The sequence below is a fragment of the Phodopus roborovskii genome, unplaced genomic scaffold, assembly GCF_943737965.1.
Source record: "Phodopus roborovskii unplaced genomic scaffold, PHOROB, whole genome shotgun sequence".
Taxonomy (NCBI): domain Eukaryota; kingdom Metazoa; phylum Chordata; class Mammalia; order Rodentia; family Cricetidae; genus Phodopus; species Phodopus roborovskii.
The window spans coordinates 190,686-205,221 of NW_026125887.1; the positions used below are offsets into that span (position 1 = coordinate 190,686).

The 14,536-nt window shown below is 43.1% G+C and overlaps 1 protein-coding gene across 1 annotated transcript in view; it reads left to right on the forward strand.

Moving 5' to 3' along the window:
• Map3k15 (mitogen-activated protein kinase kinase kinase 15) overlaps window positions 1–14,536 on the forward strand; it is a 125,299-nt gene that overhangs the window by 109,624 nt on the left and 1,139 nt on the right. The window contains exons 19-26 of the mRNA XM_051178892.1: window positions 5,071–5,228; window positions 7,580–7,763; window positions 8,436–8,601; window positions 9,052–9,226; window positions 10,086–10,271; window positions 10,849–10,954; window positions 11,771–11,981; window positions 14,076–14,188. Coding sequence (XP_051034849.1) covers window positions 5,071–5,228; window positions 7,580–7,763; window positions 8,436–8,601; window positions 9,052–9,226; window positions 10,086–10,271; window positions 10,849–10,954; window positions 11,771–11,981; window positions 14,076–14,188 — 1,299 coding nt within the window. The remainder of the gene's footprint in view (window positions 1–5,070; window positions 5,229–7,579; window positions 7,764–8,435; window positions 8,602–9,051; window positions 9,227–10,085; window positions 10,272–10,848; window positions 10,955–11,770; window positions 11,982–14,075; window positions 14,189–14,536) is intronic.

A 14,536-nucleotide genomic window follows, 5' to 3' on the forward strand; every position in this document is an offset into this window, starting at 1 on the left:
TCCCTCCCATCCTCCCCACAAGAACCCCTCATCCACTCCCCAAGGAGAGTGAGACCTTCCATGAGGGATCATCAAAAATCTGTCAAGTAGATTTGGGGTAGAGCCTAGGCCCTCCCCCGTGTCTCTAGGTTAAGGTAGTATCCCTACATGGGGAATGGGCTCCCTACGTCCGTCCGTGTGCTAGGGATACATCCTAGTTCCATTGTCAGGTCCCATAGACTGCCCATGCCTCCTAACTAACACCCACGTTCAGGGGGCCTGGGTCGGTCCTATGCTGTTTTCCCAGCTGTCAGTCTGGGGTCCATGAGCTCCCCCTTTTTCAGGTCAGCAGTTTCTGTAGCCTGGTCTTGACCCCTTTCTCATCACTCCTCCCTCTCTACAACTGATTCCAGGAGTTTGGATCAGTGTTTGGCTGTGTCTGCCTCTGCTTCTGTTAGCTACTGGATGAAGGCTCCTGTTGGTCTTCTTGTGACTGGGTTACCTCACTCAGGATGGTTTATTCTAGTTCCATCCATTTGCCTGCAAATTTCAAGATTCCATTGTTCTTTTCCACTGAGTAGTATTCCATTTTATGTAAATGTACCACATTTTCTTTATCCATTCTTCAGTTGATGGGCATCTAGGTTGCTTCCAGGTTATGGCTATTGCAAATAATGCTTCTATGAACATAGTTGAACAGATGTCTTTGTTACATGAATATACATCTTTTGGGAATATGCCTAAGAGTGGAATCGCTGGACCTTGTGCTCGACTGGTCTCCATTTTCCTAAGAAATCACCATACTGATTCCCAAAGTGGCTGTACAAGTTTGCACTCCCACCAGCAGTAGAGGAGTGTTCCCCTCCACATCCTCTCTAGCATAAACTGCCATTGGTGTTCTTTTATTTTAGCATTCTGACAGGAGTAAGATGGTAGCTCAAGAGTTGTTTTGATTTGCATTTCCCAAGTGGCTAGGATGTTGAGCACTTTCTTAAGTGTCTTTCTGGCATTTTAGATTCCTCTATTCAGAATTCTCTATTTAGTTCTGTACCCCACTTTTTAATTGGATTATTTGGTGTTTAGTTGACTAGCTTTTTGAGTTCTTTGTATATTTTGTCCTCTGTCAGATGTGGGGTTGGTGAATATCTTTTCCCATTCCCTGGGTTGCTGTTTTGTCTTGTTGATTATGTCCTTTGCCTTATAGAAGCTTCTCAGTTTCAGGAGGTCCTGTTTATTATTGTTGATCTCAGTGTCTGTGCTACTTGTGTTATGTTCAGGAAGCAGTCTCCTGTACCAATTTGTTCAAGGGTACCTCCCAGGTTCTCTTCTAAGAAATTCAGTGTGACTGAATTTATATTGAGGTCTTTGATCCATTTGGACTTAAGTTTTGTGCATGGTGATAGTCTTCTTCACACCAGCATTCAGTTACGCCAGCACCATTTCTTGAAGATGCTTTCTTTTTTTCCATTGTATAATTTTAGGTCTTTGTCAGAAATCAGGTGTTTGCAGATATGTGGGTTAATATCAGGGTTTTGAATTTGATTTCATTGGTCTTCCTGACTATTTTTGCACCAGTACCAAGCTGTTTTCAGGACTATGGCTCTATAGTAGAGCTTGAAGTCAGGGATGGTGATGCCTCCTGAAGATCCTTTATTGTGTACAAGGTTGTTTTGGCTATCCTGGGTCTTTTGTTTTTCCTTATAAAGTTGAGTATAGTTGTTTCAAAGTCTGTGAAGAATTGTGCTGGAATTTTGATGGGGATTGCATTGAATCTGTAGATTGCCTTTTTCCTCTTTTAAAAACAACCTTTGTACACAAAGAATTAAATTGTATCTTTTCAGGAAAAATAGATGCAAATAGAGATCACCATATAAGAAAAATAAGTCAGATTGAGACACAAGTGTATGTTTTCTTACATTTGTGGATCCTTATCCTACATAAATTCATAAATCAAAACTAAGCGTGACACAACAGTAGGAGACAGGCTTTCTGTGGGGATGAATAGAAACATGGAAAGGGGGGAGAAGAGGGGTGTGAATATGGTTGAAGTATATGAAATAATTGTATGAATATGGCTTTATGAAACCAATCACTATGTACAGTGAATATATATCAAATACACCCCCCAAACACACACACACACACACACACACACACACACACACACACACACACACACACACACACACACACACACACACACACACCGCTACTTACCTTTTAAGTATGTCCAGGCAGGAAAATATAAATCACCCCAATTGTTTTCACAGACTATCTTCTAAGTACTAAAACTGAAAAGGCTTCATAAGGGTGGGAGTGCAGAGATGGTAAGGTGGTAGGGACAGAACTTAGAGGAAGGAATATGCCTAAGGTGGTATAAGTACCTCTGAGGGACAAGAAGCTGGTTCTGGGAGTGTAGAGTGACAAAAAATACCTAGATATCGGAGCCATCCTGAGGGTCCACATCAAGGCCTGCTTACAGGGAAGAGTAAGTCCCACTCCACCCTTCGAGAGTCTCTCTAGTGCCTTTTAGGTGCAGAACCAAACAGGGAGCTGCAGGCAAGGAGGGATGGGGATACCAGCCCCAGCATCACATGGCAGAGTGAGCTGAGTGCTTAATAAACAGTACAGTGTTAAAGCTTTCTTACTTAATTATAGATTATTAGAGGGAGAATCTCCTACCAACACCACTCCCTGTGATAGTCAAAGCAACAACAGCCTGTAGGGGATATTGTAACACCAGAAGTTTCCTTCCTGAGGCACTGGAATTTCCTCACAGTGCAAGCACATACGAGATGCACCTTCATCTTGCCTAACTTTGCAACTGACTAATCAGTTCCCCCTTCATTTCATCTCTGGAAGCCAAACCATTTATTTGCGCCTCACTGATCTATCTCTCTCTCTCTCTCTCTCTCTCTCTCTCTCTCTCTCTCTCTCTCTCTCTCTCTCTCCACCAATAATAGTATATAACATCAATGTGGTTGAAACTAACTTAAAATAATTTAAAATTCATTTCTTGTGGGGCTCATTAACTATGTTTCAACAACAGAATAGTCCTATGTACCGATAGCTACCAGGTCAGACTGTACAGAATACATGCCCATAATTGCAGAACATTCTATTGGTCACAGCTTCTAGAGTCTTTAAAATGTTGATAGGAAACTGAGTATGGTGGTTCACACTTAATAGAGGCTTGAAAAGCTAAGAAAGGAAGGACACCATGGACTATATAGTGATTTCCAGTCTAGTCCTGGCTATGTACTGACACTGGATGAATGATGGTTCCAGACATACTAGTTTGTGCCTATAAAGCCAATATTCTGGAGGTTGAGGCAGGAAAGTCAAGATTACCATATTAACCTGGGCTATAAAGTGAGATTCAGACTAGCCTGAGCTAGAGAGTCTCTGTTAATTAATTTATATTTTATAGGAAGGGAAAATGGTAACATGACATTGGCCTTTCAAGAAAAGCATATAAGTAGCTTCTTTGATTAAAAACTCAGGAAACTACTGTTGGTTATATGTTCTTAAGACACACTCTTTTCTTTGATCTGGATATCAGTATTGTAGTAATACCTTGGCTAAGGTCATCTAAACCTTTGTCAGTCCATAATATCTCCTGATGGCATGTCAACATTTCCACTTTTCTTTTCTCGTGCTATATTTAAGGAAAATGAAGATTATTTCCCAAGCCCTTTATTGGCCTCTCCAACTTCCTGCTTACCCTATGTCTTTTCCCTTCATTATTCCTTTCACCCTCCTGTTGCCATAGCCACCTCTGGTGGCTCCTGACCCACAGAACAAAGTCCAAAATCAGCCACCTTTTTTTTTGGGGGGGGGGCAAGGGTTGTTTCTTTTGTCAGTTTGCCCCAGATCAGCTATCATTTGGCTGTACCATGAACTCTATACTTGAGCTTTGTTCATGCATTTCCTTTGCTTTGCTGTCTTCTATCCTTTTTCTACCTCTTTTATCTTTACAGCAGAAACTTACTTCACCGACAGCATCAGCTACTGCCCTTTTGGATCATGTTGGTTGTGCTTTACACAGGGTGTTCCCCACTAATGACTGATCTGGCAAAGGTAGAACTCATCCAGTATACAAATTTTGGCCAGGAGCTCCCTGATGGCTCCCAGCAGTGGCTTTTGAGATACCTCCTACCTGATTCTTGCCCATTCCCACATCTCTGGAGATTAAACTTGCATTGTAGGCTGGCACTCTTGCCCCCTCCCTTTTTATCCTTCTTATCCCTTCTCCCCCCAACAACTCTCTTGTATATCTACTTTGTCTTGGCATTTGCTTGTCAGAGAACAAAATCACCACATTGATAATTTCCCTGATCCAGTCAAAGCCTAATCAAGCATTTATTCATCCACATGAGCCTCCTTGTTGGTACCTCTATTATAGCACTGCATTTTAATTGTGAACCTAGCCTTTAAATGGCTGTCCCATCTCTATAACACTGCATTTTACTATCTCTGTTCCCACCAGCACCATTACCACCATTGTGCCATCTCTACCATGTTAGCTCCTTCTGATAAGCTTATTTCTCCCATTCCAGTTTCCTTGTATCAGGCATACATTAAAACATACATATTGAAGCCAGGCAGTAGACGTGCACACATTTAATTCTAGTACTTGGGAGGCAGAGGCAGGTAGATCTCTGTGAGTTCAAAGCCAGCTTAGTCTACACAGTGAGTTCCAGGACATCCAAGGCTACACAGAGAAACCCTATCTTGAAACAGCCCCTTCCAAAAAAAAAAAAAAAAAAAAAAAAAAAAACCATGAATATTGAGTAGGGTTCAGTTATCCTTTGGGGGGGGCTAAATAATCCCTGTCAATATGAATCACATTAAAGGAAGCATATTGCATGTCACTAATGCAACCAGGGTGGGTGGCCAGCATGGTCTACAAAGCTACACAGCAAAAGCCTGTCTCAAAACGAGAGGGGGGGGAGGAGGGAGGGAGGGGGAGAGGGAGAGAGAGAGACACCCCACCTGCCATTGCTGAAGCAGTTAAATCCACACATATTTATGCTCCACTTTTAAGCAATATGGTGCCCTCAAGTCTTTGTTCATTTGTTTTTCACATAGGGACTCTGCAATACATGGCACCTGAGATTATTGATCAAGGACCTCGAGGGTATGGTGCTCCAGCTGATATATGGTCCTTGGGCTGCACCATCATTGAGATGGCAACCAGCAGGCCTCCATTCCATGAGCTTGGTGAGCCACAAGCAGCTATGTTCAAGGTAAAATATATATGTTCATTTAGGTGGTTTGGATGGATGCTGTGGCAGAACTCCCCAAATGTAAAACTCATGATTCTATCACTGAAGTTGAGCCTTAGCAGAAGGTTCTCACAGCTTTCATGTCTCCCACCAGCAGCCCAGTCAATTCCAAGGCCTAGATAAAAAAGTCTTCTGACTTATCAATTCAAATAAAACCCTGAATGTAAGTGCTTCAAAACAGAAACAACTTCCCTTCAGCACATCAGTGACTATAATTGATCTATTTGAGATCACTGAATACCATACCTGCAGCTTCCATCCCAGGTCTTGGAATCTAGAGCAGCTGGTGCTAAGCAGAGCATGTTGTCTGCTTCCTGGTCTGTTGAACTCTTGTGCTCAGGAAGCAAGCTGACAGCCATGAACTGACTTCATCCATAGGGCAAAAATAACTTTCCTGATCCTCTTCCTGTCTTTTGCTTTTACTTAACCAATAAGCTGTACAAACTGTCTGGAAATGTATTGATTTTTGGGGATTGTACATGAAGTCAGTTTTTATTGCCAACAAAAACATAATCAAAGCACTCTTTGTAATATGTTAATATACTTAGGCTAGGCATGGTGGCACACTCATGGGAACACTTGGGAGATAGAGGCAGAATGATCAGGAGTTCAAGGCCATCCTCAGCTATATACTAAGTTTGATGCCAGCCTGGGACACATGAGACCCTTTCTTAACCTCCAGCCCCAGCCATGCATGTGCAAGATGCCAGGTGCTACCTGCTTTGCCCTTTTTATTCAAAGAACCAGAGAGGAACTACATTTTCTCACTTTGGATTCGGTCCTGGGCTTTTTCATCTTTGTGTATTCTGGTGCTGGTTGGCACTGCCAACATCTCTTCCCCATTGCTCAGTTAAGGAGTGCTACAAATAATGCCTGACAGTTGAATTCTGTCTAGAATCTAATAGTCTCAAAACTCTTCAGCCATTTATCCATTCAAGCTATGAGAAGTGGGCGTCCTGAGAATGGGACATGTCACTTGGTCAAGAGCTTCGTGAAGATAAATCAGAAAGCTCTCAAGTTTCAGAGCTCACAGAGTAAATTCAGCAAGGGAATAAGAATCAGCCCCCAGGAGAGCTGAAGAGTGGACATTGAGTATGGATATGAAAGAGTGGCTTCTACCTCTAGGTTGCATAGTGGAGTTGGGAAAGACACAGGAAGGTGATAGAGTTATGATGACAGCTCCTTAAAAGCCTAGAGAGTAGTGTCTAATGAAAACAGTTATGTAGGAAGAGGTTATGTAGGAGTTTTCACAGAAGATTCCTATGCCATGATGGAACGTGACATCTGGGGACCGACTCTTGCTCCACTATGGTTCACATGAGACCTCCTTTAATAGCGCAGTGGACTAGCTGGCAAGAAGAGGAACTGGAGCTACCTTGGTCTTGCAAATCCTAACAAGAAAGCATTTATCCCTCCCTTAGCCAGTGGGGGGACTGAGGCCATCTTATCTGTAAGATGGACAATTTGCTTATCTGTAAGAAGACAGCCTCAGGCTGTGCTTGCTTGTGGCTTAGAGCTAGAGGCTAAGAATCTGGGCTGTGGAGGAAAATAGAGATAAAGAGATATGAGAGGGAGTGGTGTCTCTTAGAGTCTTTATCTGGGAAGATAGTACAATCTTTGAAACCTTTGAATTTTCTCAGCTGGAGGCTTTCCTATCCTGAAACCAACATCCTCTAGAGCAGTATTTCTCAATACAGTTCCTCATATTGTGGTGACCCCCCAAACTGTAAAATTATTCCATTGCTACTTCAGAGCTAATTTTGCTACTGTTACAAATTATAATGTAAATATTTCTGGATATAGACATTTGCCAAAGGAGTCGTGACCCACAGACTGAGAACGGCTGCTCTAGAGGCTTAAAACATCCTTGCTCCTCACAGTCTTTCTGTGTTCTTCCCTGGGTTTACTCAAGGGAAGTAGTGGCCTTGCTGGGGCAGGATCATCTGACAATGCTCTCCTGCATAGCTCAGAGTACAGCAGGGATGGCAAATGAGCCACTCTTTGCACATGGTTGTCTATTCTGGCTCCCTTTTTGTACTATGATGGTCTCCAGACTCCACAAGCAGGGTCTACCAGGCCTCTTAAGGCCTATGTCCTGAAAGTCTCACTATTGCTTCCCCAACAGTTTCTTGGTCAAAGTCGCGAGAAACTAGCTAAGACTTCAGGAAAGGGGAAATATTCTCCATCTGTAGCAAAGGGCCCACCACATAAGTATCACCAAGCTTTTATGCTCATGAGATGGCATCTTCTATTGAAAGTGCATGCACCTGGATTCACCCAAAGCTGACACTGTAACTGTCCCTTCAATGCAGGTAGGGATGTTTAAGATCCACCCTGAAATTCCAGAAAGCCTTTCAGCTGAAGCCAGAGCCTTCATCTTATCTTGTTTTGAGCCCGACCCTCACAAACGGGCCACTGCTGCTGACCTACTACAAGAAGGGTTCTTAAGGCAGGTGAACAAGGGCAAGAAGAACCGAATTGCTTTCAAGCCTTCAGGTAAGGCCTACCTGAACAGCTGGAGAACATGCTGGGCTTGAGCTCCTTTCATGCCTAGAGGGGGAAAAATGGGTACCTGGAATACCAAGTTTCCCATGCGAGGCCCACTTATATAAAGAACAGTGGGAGTGGTCCCAGAGCTTTGAAGAGTATGCAAACCCAGCCAGTTGTCCATCTATTTTCTGACAGGAACAGAGCACCTCATGGATCACTATGATGCTCCTTCCTGCACTTAAAGTGCTTCTTTGAGGAATGTGAAAAGGGGGAAGATGAGAGGACACCTGCCTTGGGTTTTGTGCCTTTCCCACATATAGAGACTGGTGCTTTATTTTTGAAGTCTGGCCTGTTATCCTTTGTTGATAGTAACTTAATAAAAGGGCACATTGAGCAAGTCTGCCTGTGGTTACTGTCCTGCAGGCCAGAAAATCCTACATGACACTTTCTCGTGTAGTAAGTCCTGTCAGTGAACTAAGGTTGGCCTTTAAAAAGAAAACAATTTGTCCTCTTGCTATGGCAGTGTGGCTCACCAACTTGCTGCAGAGAGCTGTATTCCAGATGAGGTTCACCTACATTGTCACTGGGATCCTTCCCCTTGAGATTGTTCAACAGATTAGTCCATGATTAGTAAGCCCTTATCTGGGCACCTGGCCACTCTCTGCTGTTTCTCCACAGAGGGTGTCCGGAGTGGCACTGGTGCCCTGGCCCTGCCCTCATCAGGTGAGCTTATGGGCAGCAGCAGCAGCGAGCATGGCTCCATCTCCCCAGACTCGGATGCCCATCCTGATGCATTCTTTGAGAAGGTCCAGGTGCCCAAGCATCAGCTCAGCCACCTTCTCAGGTACTTTCAGTATCTTGTCCCTCTGCAGGGTGCTGGTTGTTCCTTAGTACCAGAACACCTGCTGGGTCACAGGAAGGGCTTTTACAGGACAGCAGGTTGGCCAAGGAATCACTTCCTTCAGCCAGTGTCCCTTGTCTTCTCTGGTTATCCCTACTCTTCCTTTCTTCCCCTCCCCTCTTCCCCTTTCTTGTCTCCTTCCCCCTCATTCTCTCCACCTCCCTGTTCTCCCTATTCACTTCTACTTCTTCACCCTCCCTTTTGATCCCTTATCTCCTCGTTTCTACCCCAAGGATACCATGGAAGAAGTCAAAGAGGGGATAGGCGATACTACACTTCTTACCCACCAGTCAGTCTCCTTCCACAAGTTCCTCTTCTGGCATCTCCCCCAGGGCAGAACGTGCTACCCTTCCTCCCGACACACAGGAATTATTGAATGTGTTTATTCCACAGTGTTCCTGATGAAAGTGTGGCCCTAGAAGAGCGAAGCACAGCCTTATCCCCAGAGGAGAGGGATCCTGGTCTTTTTCTGCTGCGCAAAGACAGTGAGCGCAGAGCTATCCTGTACAGAATCCTTTGGGAGGAACAGAACCAAGTGGCTTCCAACTTGCAGGAGTGTGTGGTCCAGGTAAGTACAGGCTGACAGAAGGCATCTGATAACAGGGACAACAGGGTGTCCTATACTCTGGCACACTCACATAGTTGTAATGATTACTGTACTTTGTTCCCAACATCCTTCCCTTTTCTAACAAAGAAAAACACCCCTGAAAGGTACATTTCAGTGTGGTGCTGAGTTGCTTCCTGGCATTGGTGGGGTGGTGCTGCCCTCTGATGGAAAACAAGCCAAATGGCAGCTGAAAGCCCTGAAAAGCCTCCATGAAGCCTCTAGAGCGGTGCTTCTCAGTCTGTGGATCCCCTCCCCTTTGGAGTCACATATCGGATAACCTGTATATCAGATATTAAGATACAGTTATGAAGTAGCATCTAAATAATTTTATGGTTGGGGTCACAGCATCAAGAAGGTTGATAACCACCATGCTAGAGTTACATTCAGATGTTAAGAGAACAGCTACTGTAGGGAGAATGGTTATGGAAAATGACGTTTTAACTAGGTTGCAGTAGTAACAAAATGATGTCTCACCTTTTATGTATGGGAAGTTACTTTTAAGAGAGGCCATTGCCCTGCTGTGAACTGTACCTTCCAAGGCCCACTGAGGACCCTGTAGAGCGGTCAAACAGGAAGATAGAACCATTCTCAGATGGCTTAGTGCTGAGGCTTTATGTCCACCTACTCATCTGAGAGGGTCCCCCAAGACTGACAGGAAAGATATGGAAGGGATTGAGGAAGAGACCTTTGCAATTAAGAACTCCCACAATTCCATTAGCAAATGGAGTCTACTTTCCCTTGATGCATTTGGAAATTTCTGCCTCCTCTCTGACACACTCAAATTAAAATGATTTTGTGTATGTATGTATGTTTTTGTCAGAGTTCAGAAGAGTTGCTTCTCTCAGTTGGCCACATCAAACAGATCATTGGAATCCTAAGGGACTTCATTCGCTCCCCAGAGCACAGGGTGATGGCTGCCACAATATCAAAACTAAAGGTGGACCTGGACTTTGACAGCTCTTCCATCAACCAGATTCACCTGATCCTATTTGGATTCCAGGATGCTGTGAGTGTTCTATCAGGCCCCGGAGAACATGACAGCTAAACCAGTTAATTCACCCTGTTTTGTAGCACCCATTCCTTCTCATTTGTTCACATCCTGAATCCTAAATGTCAGCAGCTCTTTGTAGGCACATAGTAAAATAACACTTTGTAAAGTGGGCCACTTGCATTTGACCAGAGACCATGTATAGACTATGGGGAGAGGCAGTTGCCAACACAGTGGATATGATTTTTTATGCCTGCCAAGATATATATATATGCTCTTCCAATATCAAAGCTGTTTCTGGTTTATCTTGTCAAATGCTACCAATAATCTGTCACATTCAGTAAATGCTCCTTGAATAAACAGGCAAGAGGGCCAGTGGCATTGATCCCATTGTGATAATTCAGCATTTCGAACCCATTGTGACTTGGGACCTACCTAGGGGAAGATTCTTTCAGAAGAAATGAATCATGGAAGAATTTCAGAGCAGCATAGCAACAATTTCATCTCAGAGGAAATAGAAACAAATTGGAATTATTTCATCGGTTTCTTAAAAGTTCAACAGAATGGACATGTGGACTTTTGTGATTACTTTTAGGTCAATAGAATTTTGAGAAACCACTTAATTAGGCCTCACTGGATGTTTGCAATGGACAACATCATTCGCAGAGCTGTGCAGGCTGCAGTTACCATTCTCATCCCAGGTAAATGCCCTCTTCAACTCAAGATTAGGTTCAGGCTGCCCAAAAGACCAGTAATATATCCTCAGCATCCAACAGCTGTTTCCTTTTATGTTCTGTTTTGGCTTTATACTTCCCCAAATAAATGCTGCCATAGAACTTTCTGGGACTAAGTCTGTGAGCCCTGTTTACCTACCTCCTGGGTATAATTAAGATGACTGTGTATAGATTATACTTTTGAGTTTAACAAGAAGTCGATGTCTGGAGGCAGGGATCCTCTAGTGCTTATCAGATAGTTGATAATTACATGGCTGTTCCTTCTCTTAGAGGAAACATGGCTATAGGTCTTGCTCTGTGTGTGCATGTCCATTCTGGGGGACAAACTCGGGGTCTTATGTGTTCTGAAGTACATACTGTGCCTCTGAGCTATGTGCTCCCAGCCTAATCTTAGGAGGCCTCCTTTTTGAAATGTTATCATGAGCTTAATGGCCAAGTTGCTTTTCCTCTGGTACTTTGGCTAAGGAAAGGCAGGGGTTTAGAATTGTTAGTCTCCCTTCCCCTCTTCACACTGGGCCCTTGCTGGTCACTTCTGCTTGCTTTCTCAAATGTTCCTTGGAACAGGCACCAAGCAGAGCACAGACCTATTTGTAGCCATCTGTGGTTAATTGGTCTTTCCAGCCTTCATTATCCATTTCTTCTTGTGTAAAGTAGGAAGGACTATATTTACACTTCAGAGTCCAATCAAATCATCTCTTTAGTCAGTAGTCCCCTCATACAGAAAGTAGTGCACTGAATTGCCTTGTTGAGTGCTATTCTGTACCTTGGTCTGTGTTTCCACAGAGCTCCAAGCCCACTTTGAACCTGCCTCTGAGACTGAAGGGGTAGACAAGGACACAGAAGCAGAAGGGGACTATCCCTTAGTAGACCTGATTGGCCAAGTACACGTGACACCCAGAGGTTCCAGACCTGGCTCAGTGGCTATCCAGGATGGACAGCCTGACCAGCAGGACCCAACTCTCCAACTAAGCATGCTCAGACAAGAGAACAACAGGTCAGGATCTCGCACACCCTGTATAAGAAGTCTGGTCACTTAAAAACTTTATCCAGGTGTGAGGGGCAGAGAGAAAGTATATGTAAGTGAACTAGGGCAAGGGAACATTTACAACATCAGCAGTAAACTCTTTTTCTTCAATGCCAGGAATCAGTAGTGTTGTGTTACAGGTCACATACAAATCTGTCATACCAAAAGCAGCAGCATAAACTGGAGTTTTGTCTTCATGGTAGAGCTCTGGCATGGCATGTGGCCCGGCAATGGACAGCTGTATGTATCCTGCCCAGCTGAAGCAATTGGGAGAAGTGGGACAGTGTAACACTGCAGACAGTTGTGTATCCTGTAGCCTTCCCAGTAACTTGTTAGGATTCCTAGGCAAGCATTAGTATCTAACCTTGTAAGCGAGTAACATAATTCCCTTTTGCTCTGGAAAATAAGCTTTTTAAAATCACCCACTGTCCAGTTAAAGTAAAGTAGCTGTTTGTTCCAAATGACACATTGTTGCTTGTGGCATTACTGTATGAATGGGGAAATGTACTGTGGGCACACATTTTGGATGAAAATATATAACCCTCAGGGGACTCAGAACTTTGATCTTAGGTAGATATTTTTTTAAGGCCTGAAATTTAAATGACCATGATGGCAAACACTCAGGAGTTTTAAAATGATAAAACTTACCTTTTCTTTAAATTGTCTTTGCAGAAAGATTTGTAATCATCCAACTCAGTGTTGTGACTAGCTAATACACAGCCCGCCTATCCTCACGGTGTGACATAAACAAAAATGGGAATCCTTTCCATTAACCACCAGAGGCTCAAGCTACTTAATGTGCTCAAAGAGGAGCTTTTTGAGACAAAGGCAGGCAGGCAGGGCAGAGATGAGAGGATTTTTTAACGTGTTAAAACACTTGTATTTTCTTGTCTTGCTAGGGTTGAAGTATGCACTTCTCCCCCATTTTGCTACCAAATGACCCCCCACAAACTGTTATGACTGTGCCTTCTTGGGCAAAATCAATAATGAACTCCTGTACTTTAAAGCTTAGTCCTATAGTCTTTAGTTCACTAGTAGATAATTAAGACATGCCATGTGGTTAAAGTAATCTTGTTTATTAGATACATGAGCAAACAAAAAGGACCAGCCATGGTTCTGACCCCAACCCTGTTCCCTACTGCTGTTAATGAGCTAGCATGGGGAGATCCAGAAGTCTGAGGATTAACTGTACCAAGACTTGCCTTTCATGTCCCAGGGAGACCATGAGTAAGACTACATGTCACAGGCCCCACCCCGAGACACAGTAAATTGCTTAAACTATTCTTTGGAAAAGAATGTTTACTAAGAATTGTTTAAGGTTTAAATGTACTATGGACAGTCCTAGGTGTTAGAGTACTCTTAAGTGACTGTTAGCAGCATTCCTCTTCTGCAACTGCAGTTTCCACTGCCCATCTTTGATCTTGCCAAATAGTCCTCTTGCTTTGGCTACTAACGAGTGCAGAAAGAAGGCTGCCCATCCTAGAGTCAGCTACTTTATCTCACTTGGTTTGAATAGTCAGATGGTCCTTCTGGCCACATTTTAATGATCAACAGCAAGTTGACTTTTGGTTCCTGATACATTTTGAAACAAAACTGTCTTAGTCTGTAGAAGGCTGTTCTTACAGAATATTCAAAAATTTCTCATATCTCTGCATACTTCAGAGTAAAAAAAAAATCAATGTACTGGTGGCAGATTCAATGTCTGGTGAGGGTGCATAGATAGCTGTACACTCCATGTCCTCAAATGGCGACAAGGCACTAATTTCCCAGGCCTGTTCCTACCATTTTAACATAAATTTCAAGATGGATACAATCAATGACTCCATTGCAAAAATATACCCACACTCTCAGTATTGGGTCTTTGGTGTCAAGAAGAAAACCATGGTTTCCCTATATAGGATGAAAACTACTGACAAAAATCTTTAGTAACAAATCAACCTGATTTCCTTTGGGGCCCCACAGTTTGGATTTGGGCTGTGCCCTTTTCTTTCTTTTCCAATACCAGATGTTTGAATTGAATGTGGATACTTAATGAGTGACTGGAGGTTTTGTTTTTAAAAACAGACTTTGGGAACACCTGGTTCAAAAAGAAAGAGAATACCAGAATCTTCTAAGGCTAACTCTAGAACAGAAAACTCAAGAATTACATCACCTTCAGTTACAATACAAATCCAGTGGTAAGTCATTTTCACTTTGCTCTGATGAAGGTGTCAAAGATGGAAAAACTATTAAATTATAAATGGTTGGGGCTACCATATAAGGTCACTGGGAAAAAATCACAGTGGGTAGTGGGAGAGCCCAGAAGATTAAGATACAAAAATGTATCTTGACTGTAAGTCATCCCACAATCTTATAAAAAGTATACCTTAATTAGAATCTGTCCCTTAAAGCATAAAAAAAAAAAAAAACTAGACATAAACCCTGCCATCAAATCTTGACACTGGCTTCTTCGAGTTTTAGTGTAATCAGCCTAAGGTAAAGACACTTATTCAAGATGATAAATGAGGCTGGTAATATCTCCAATT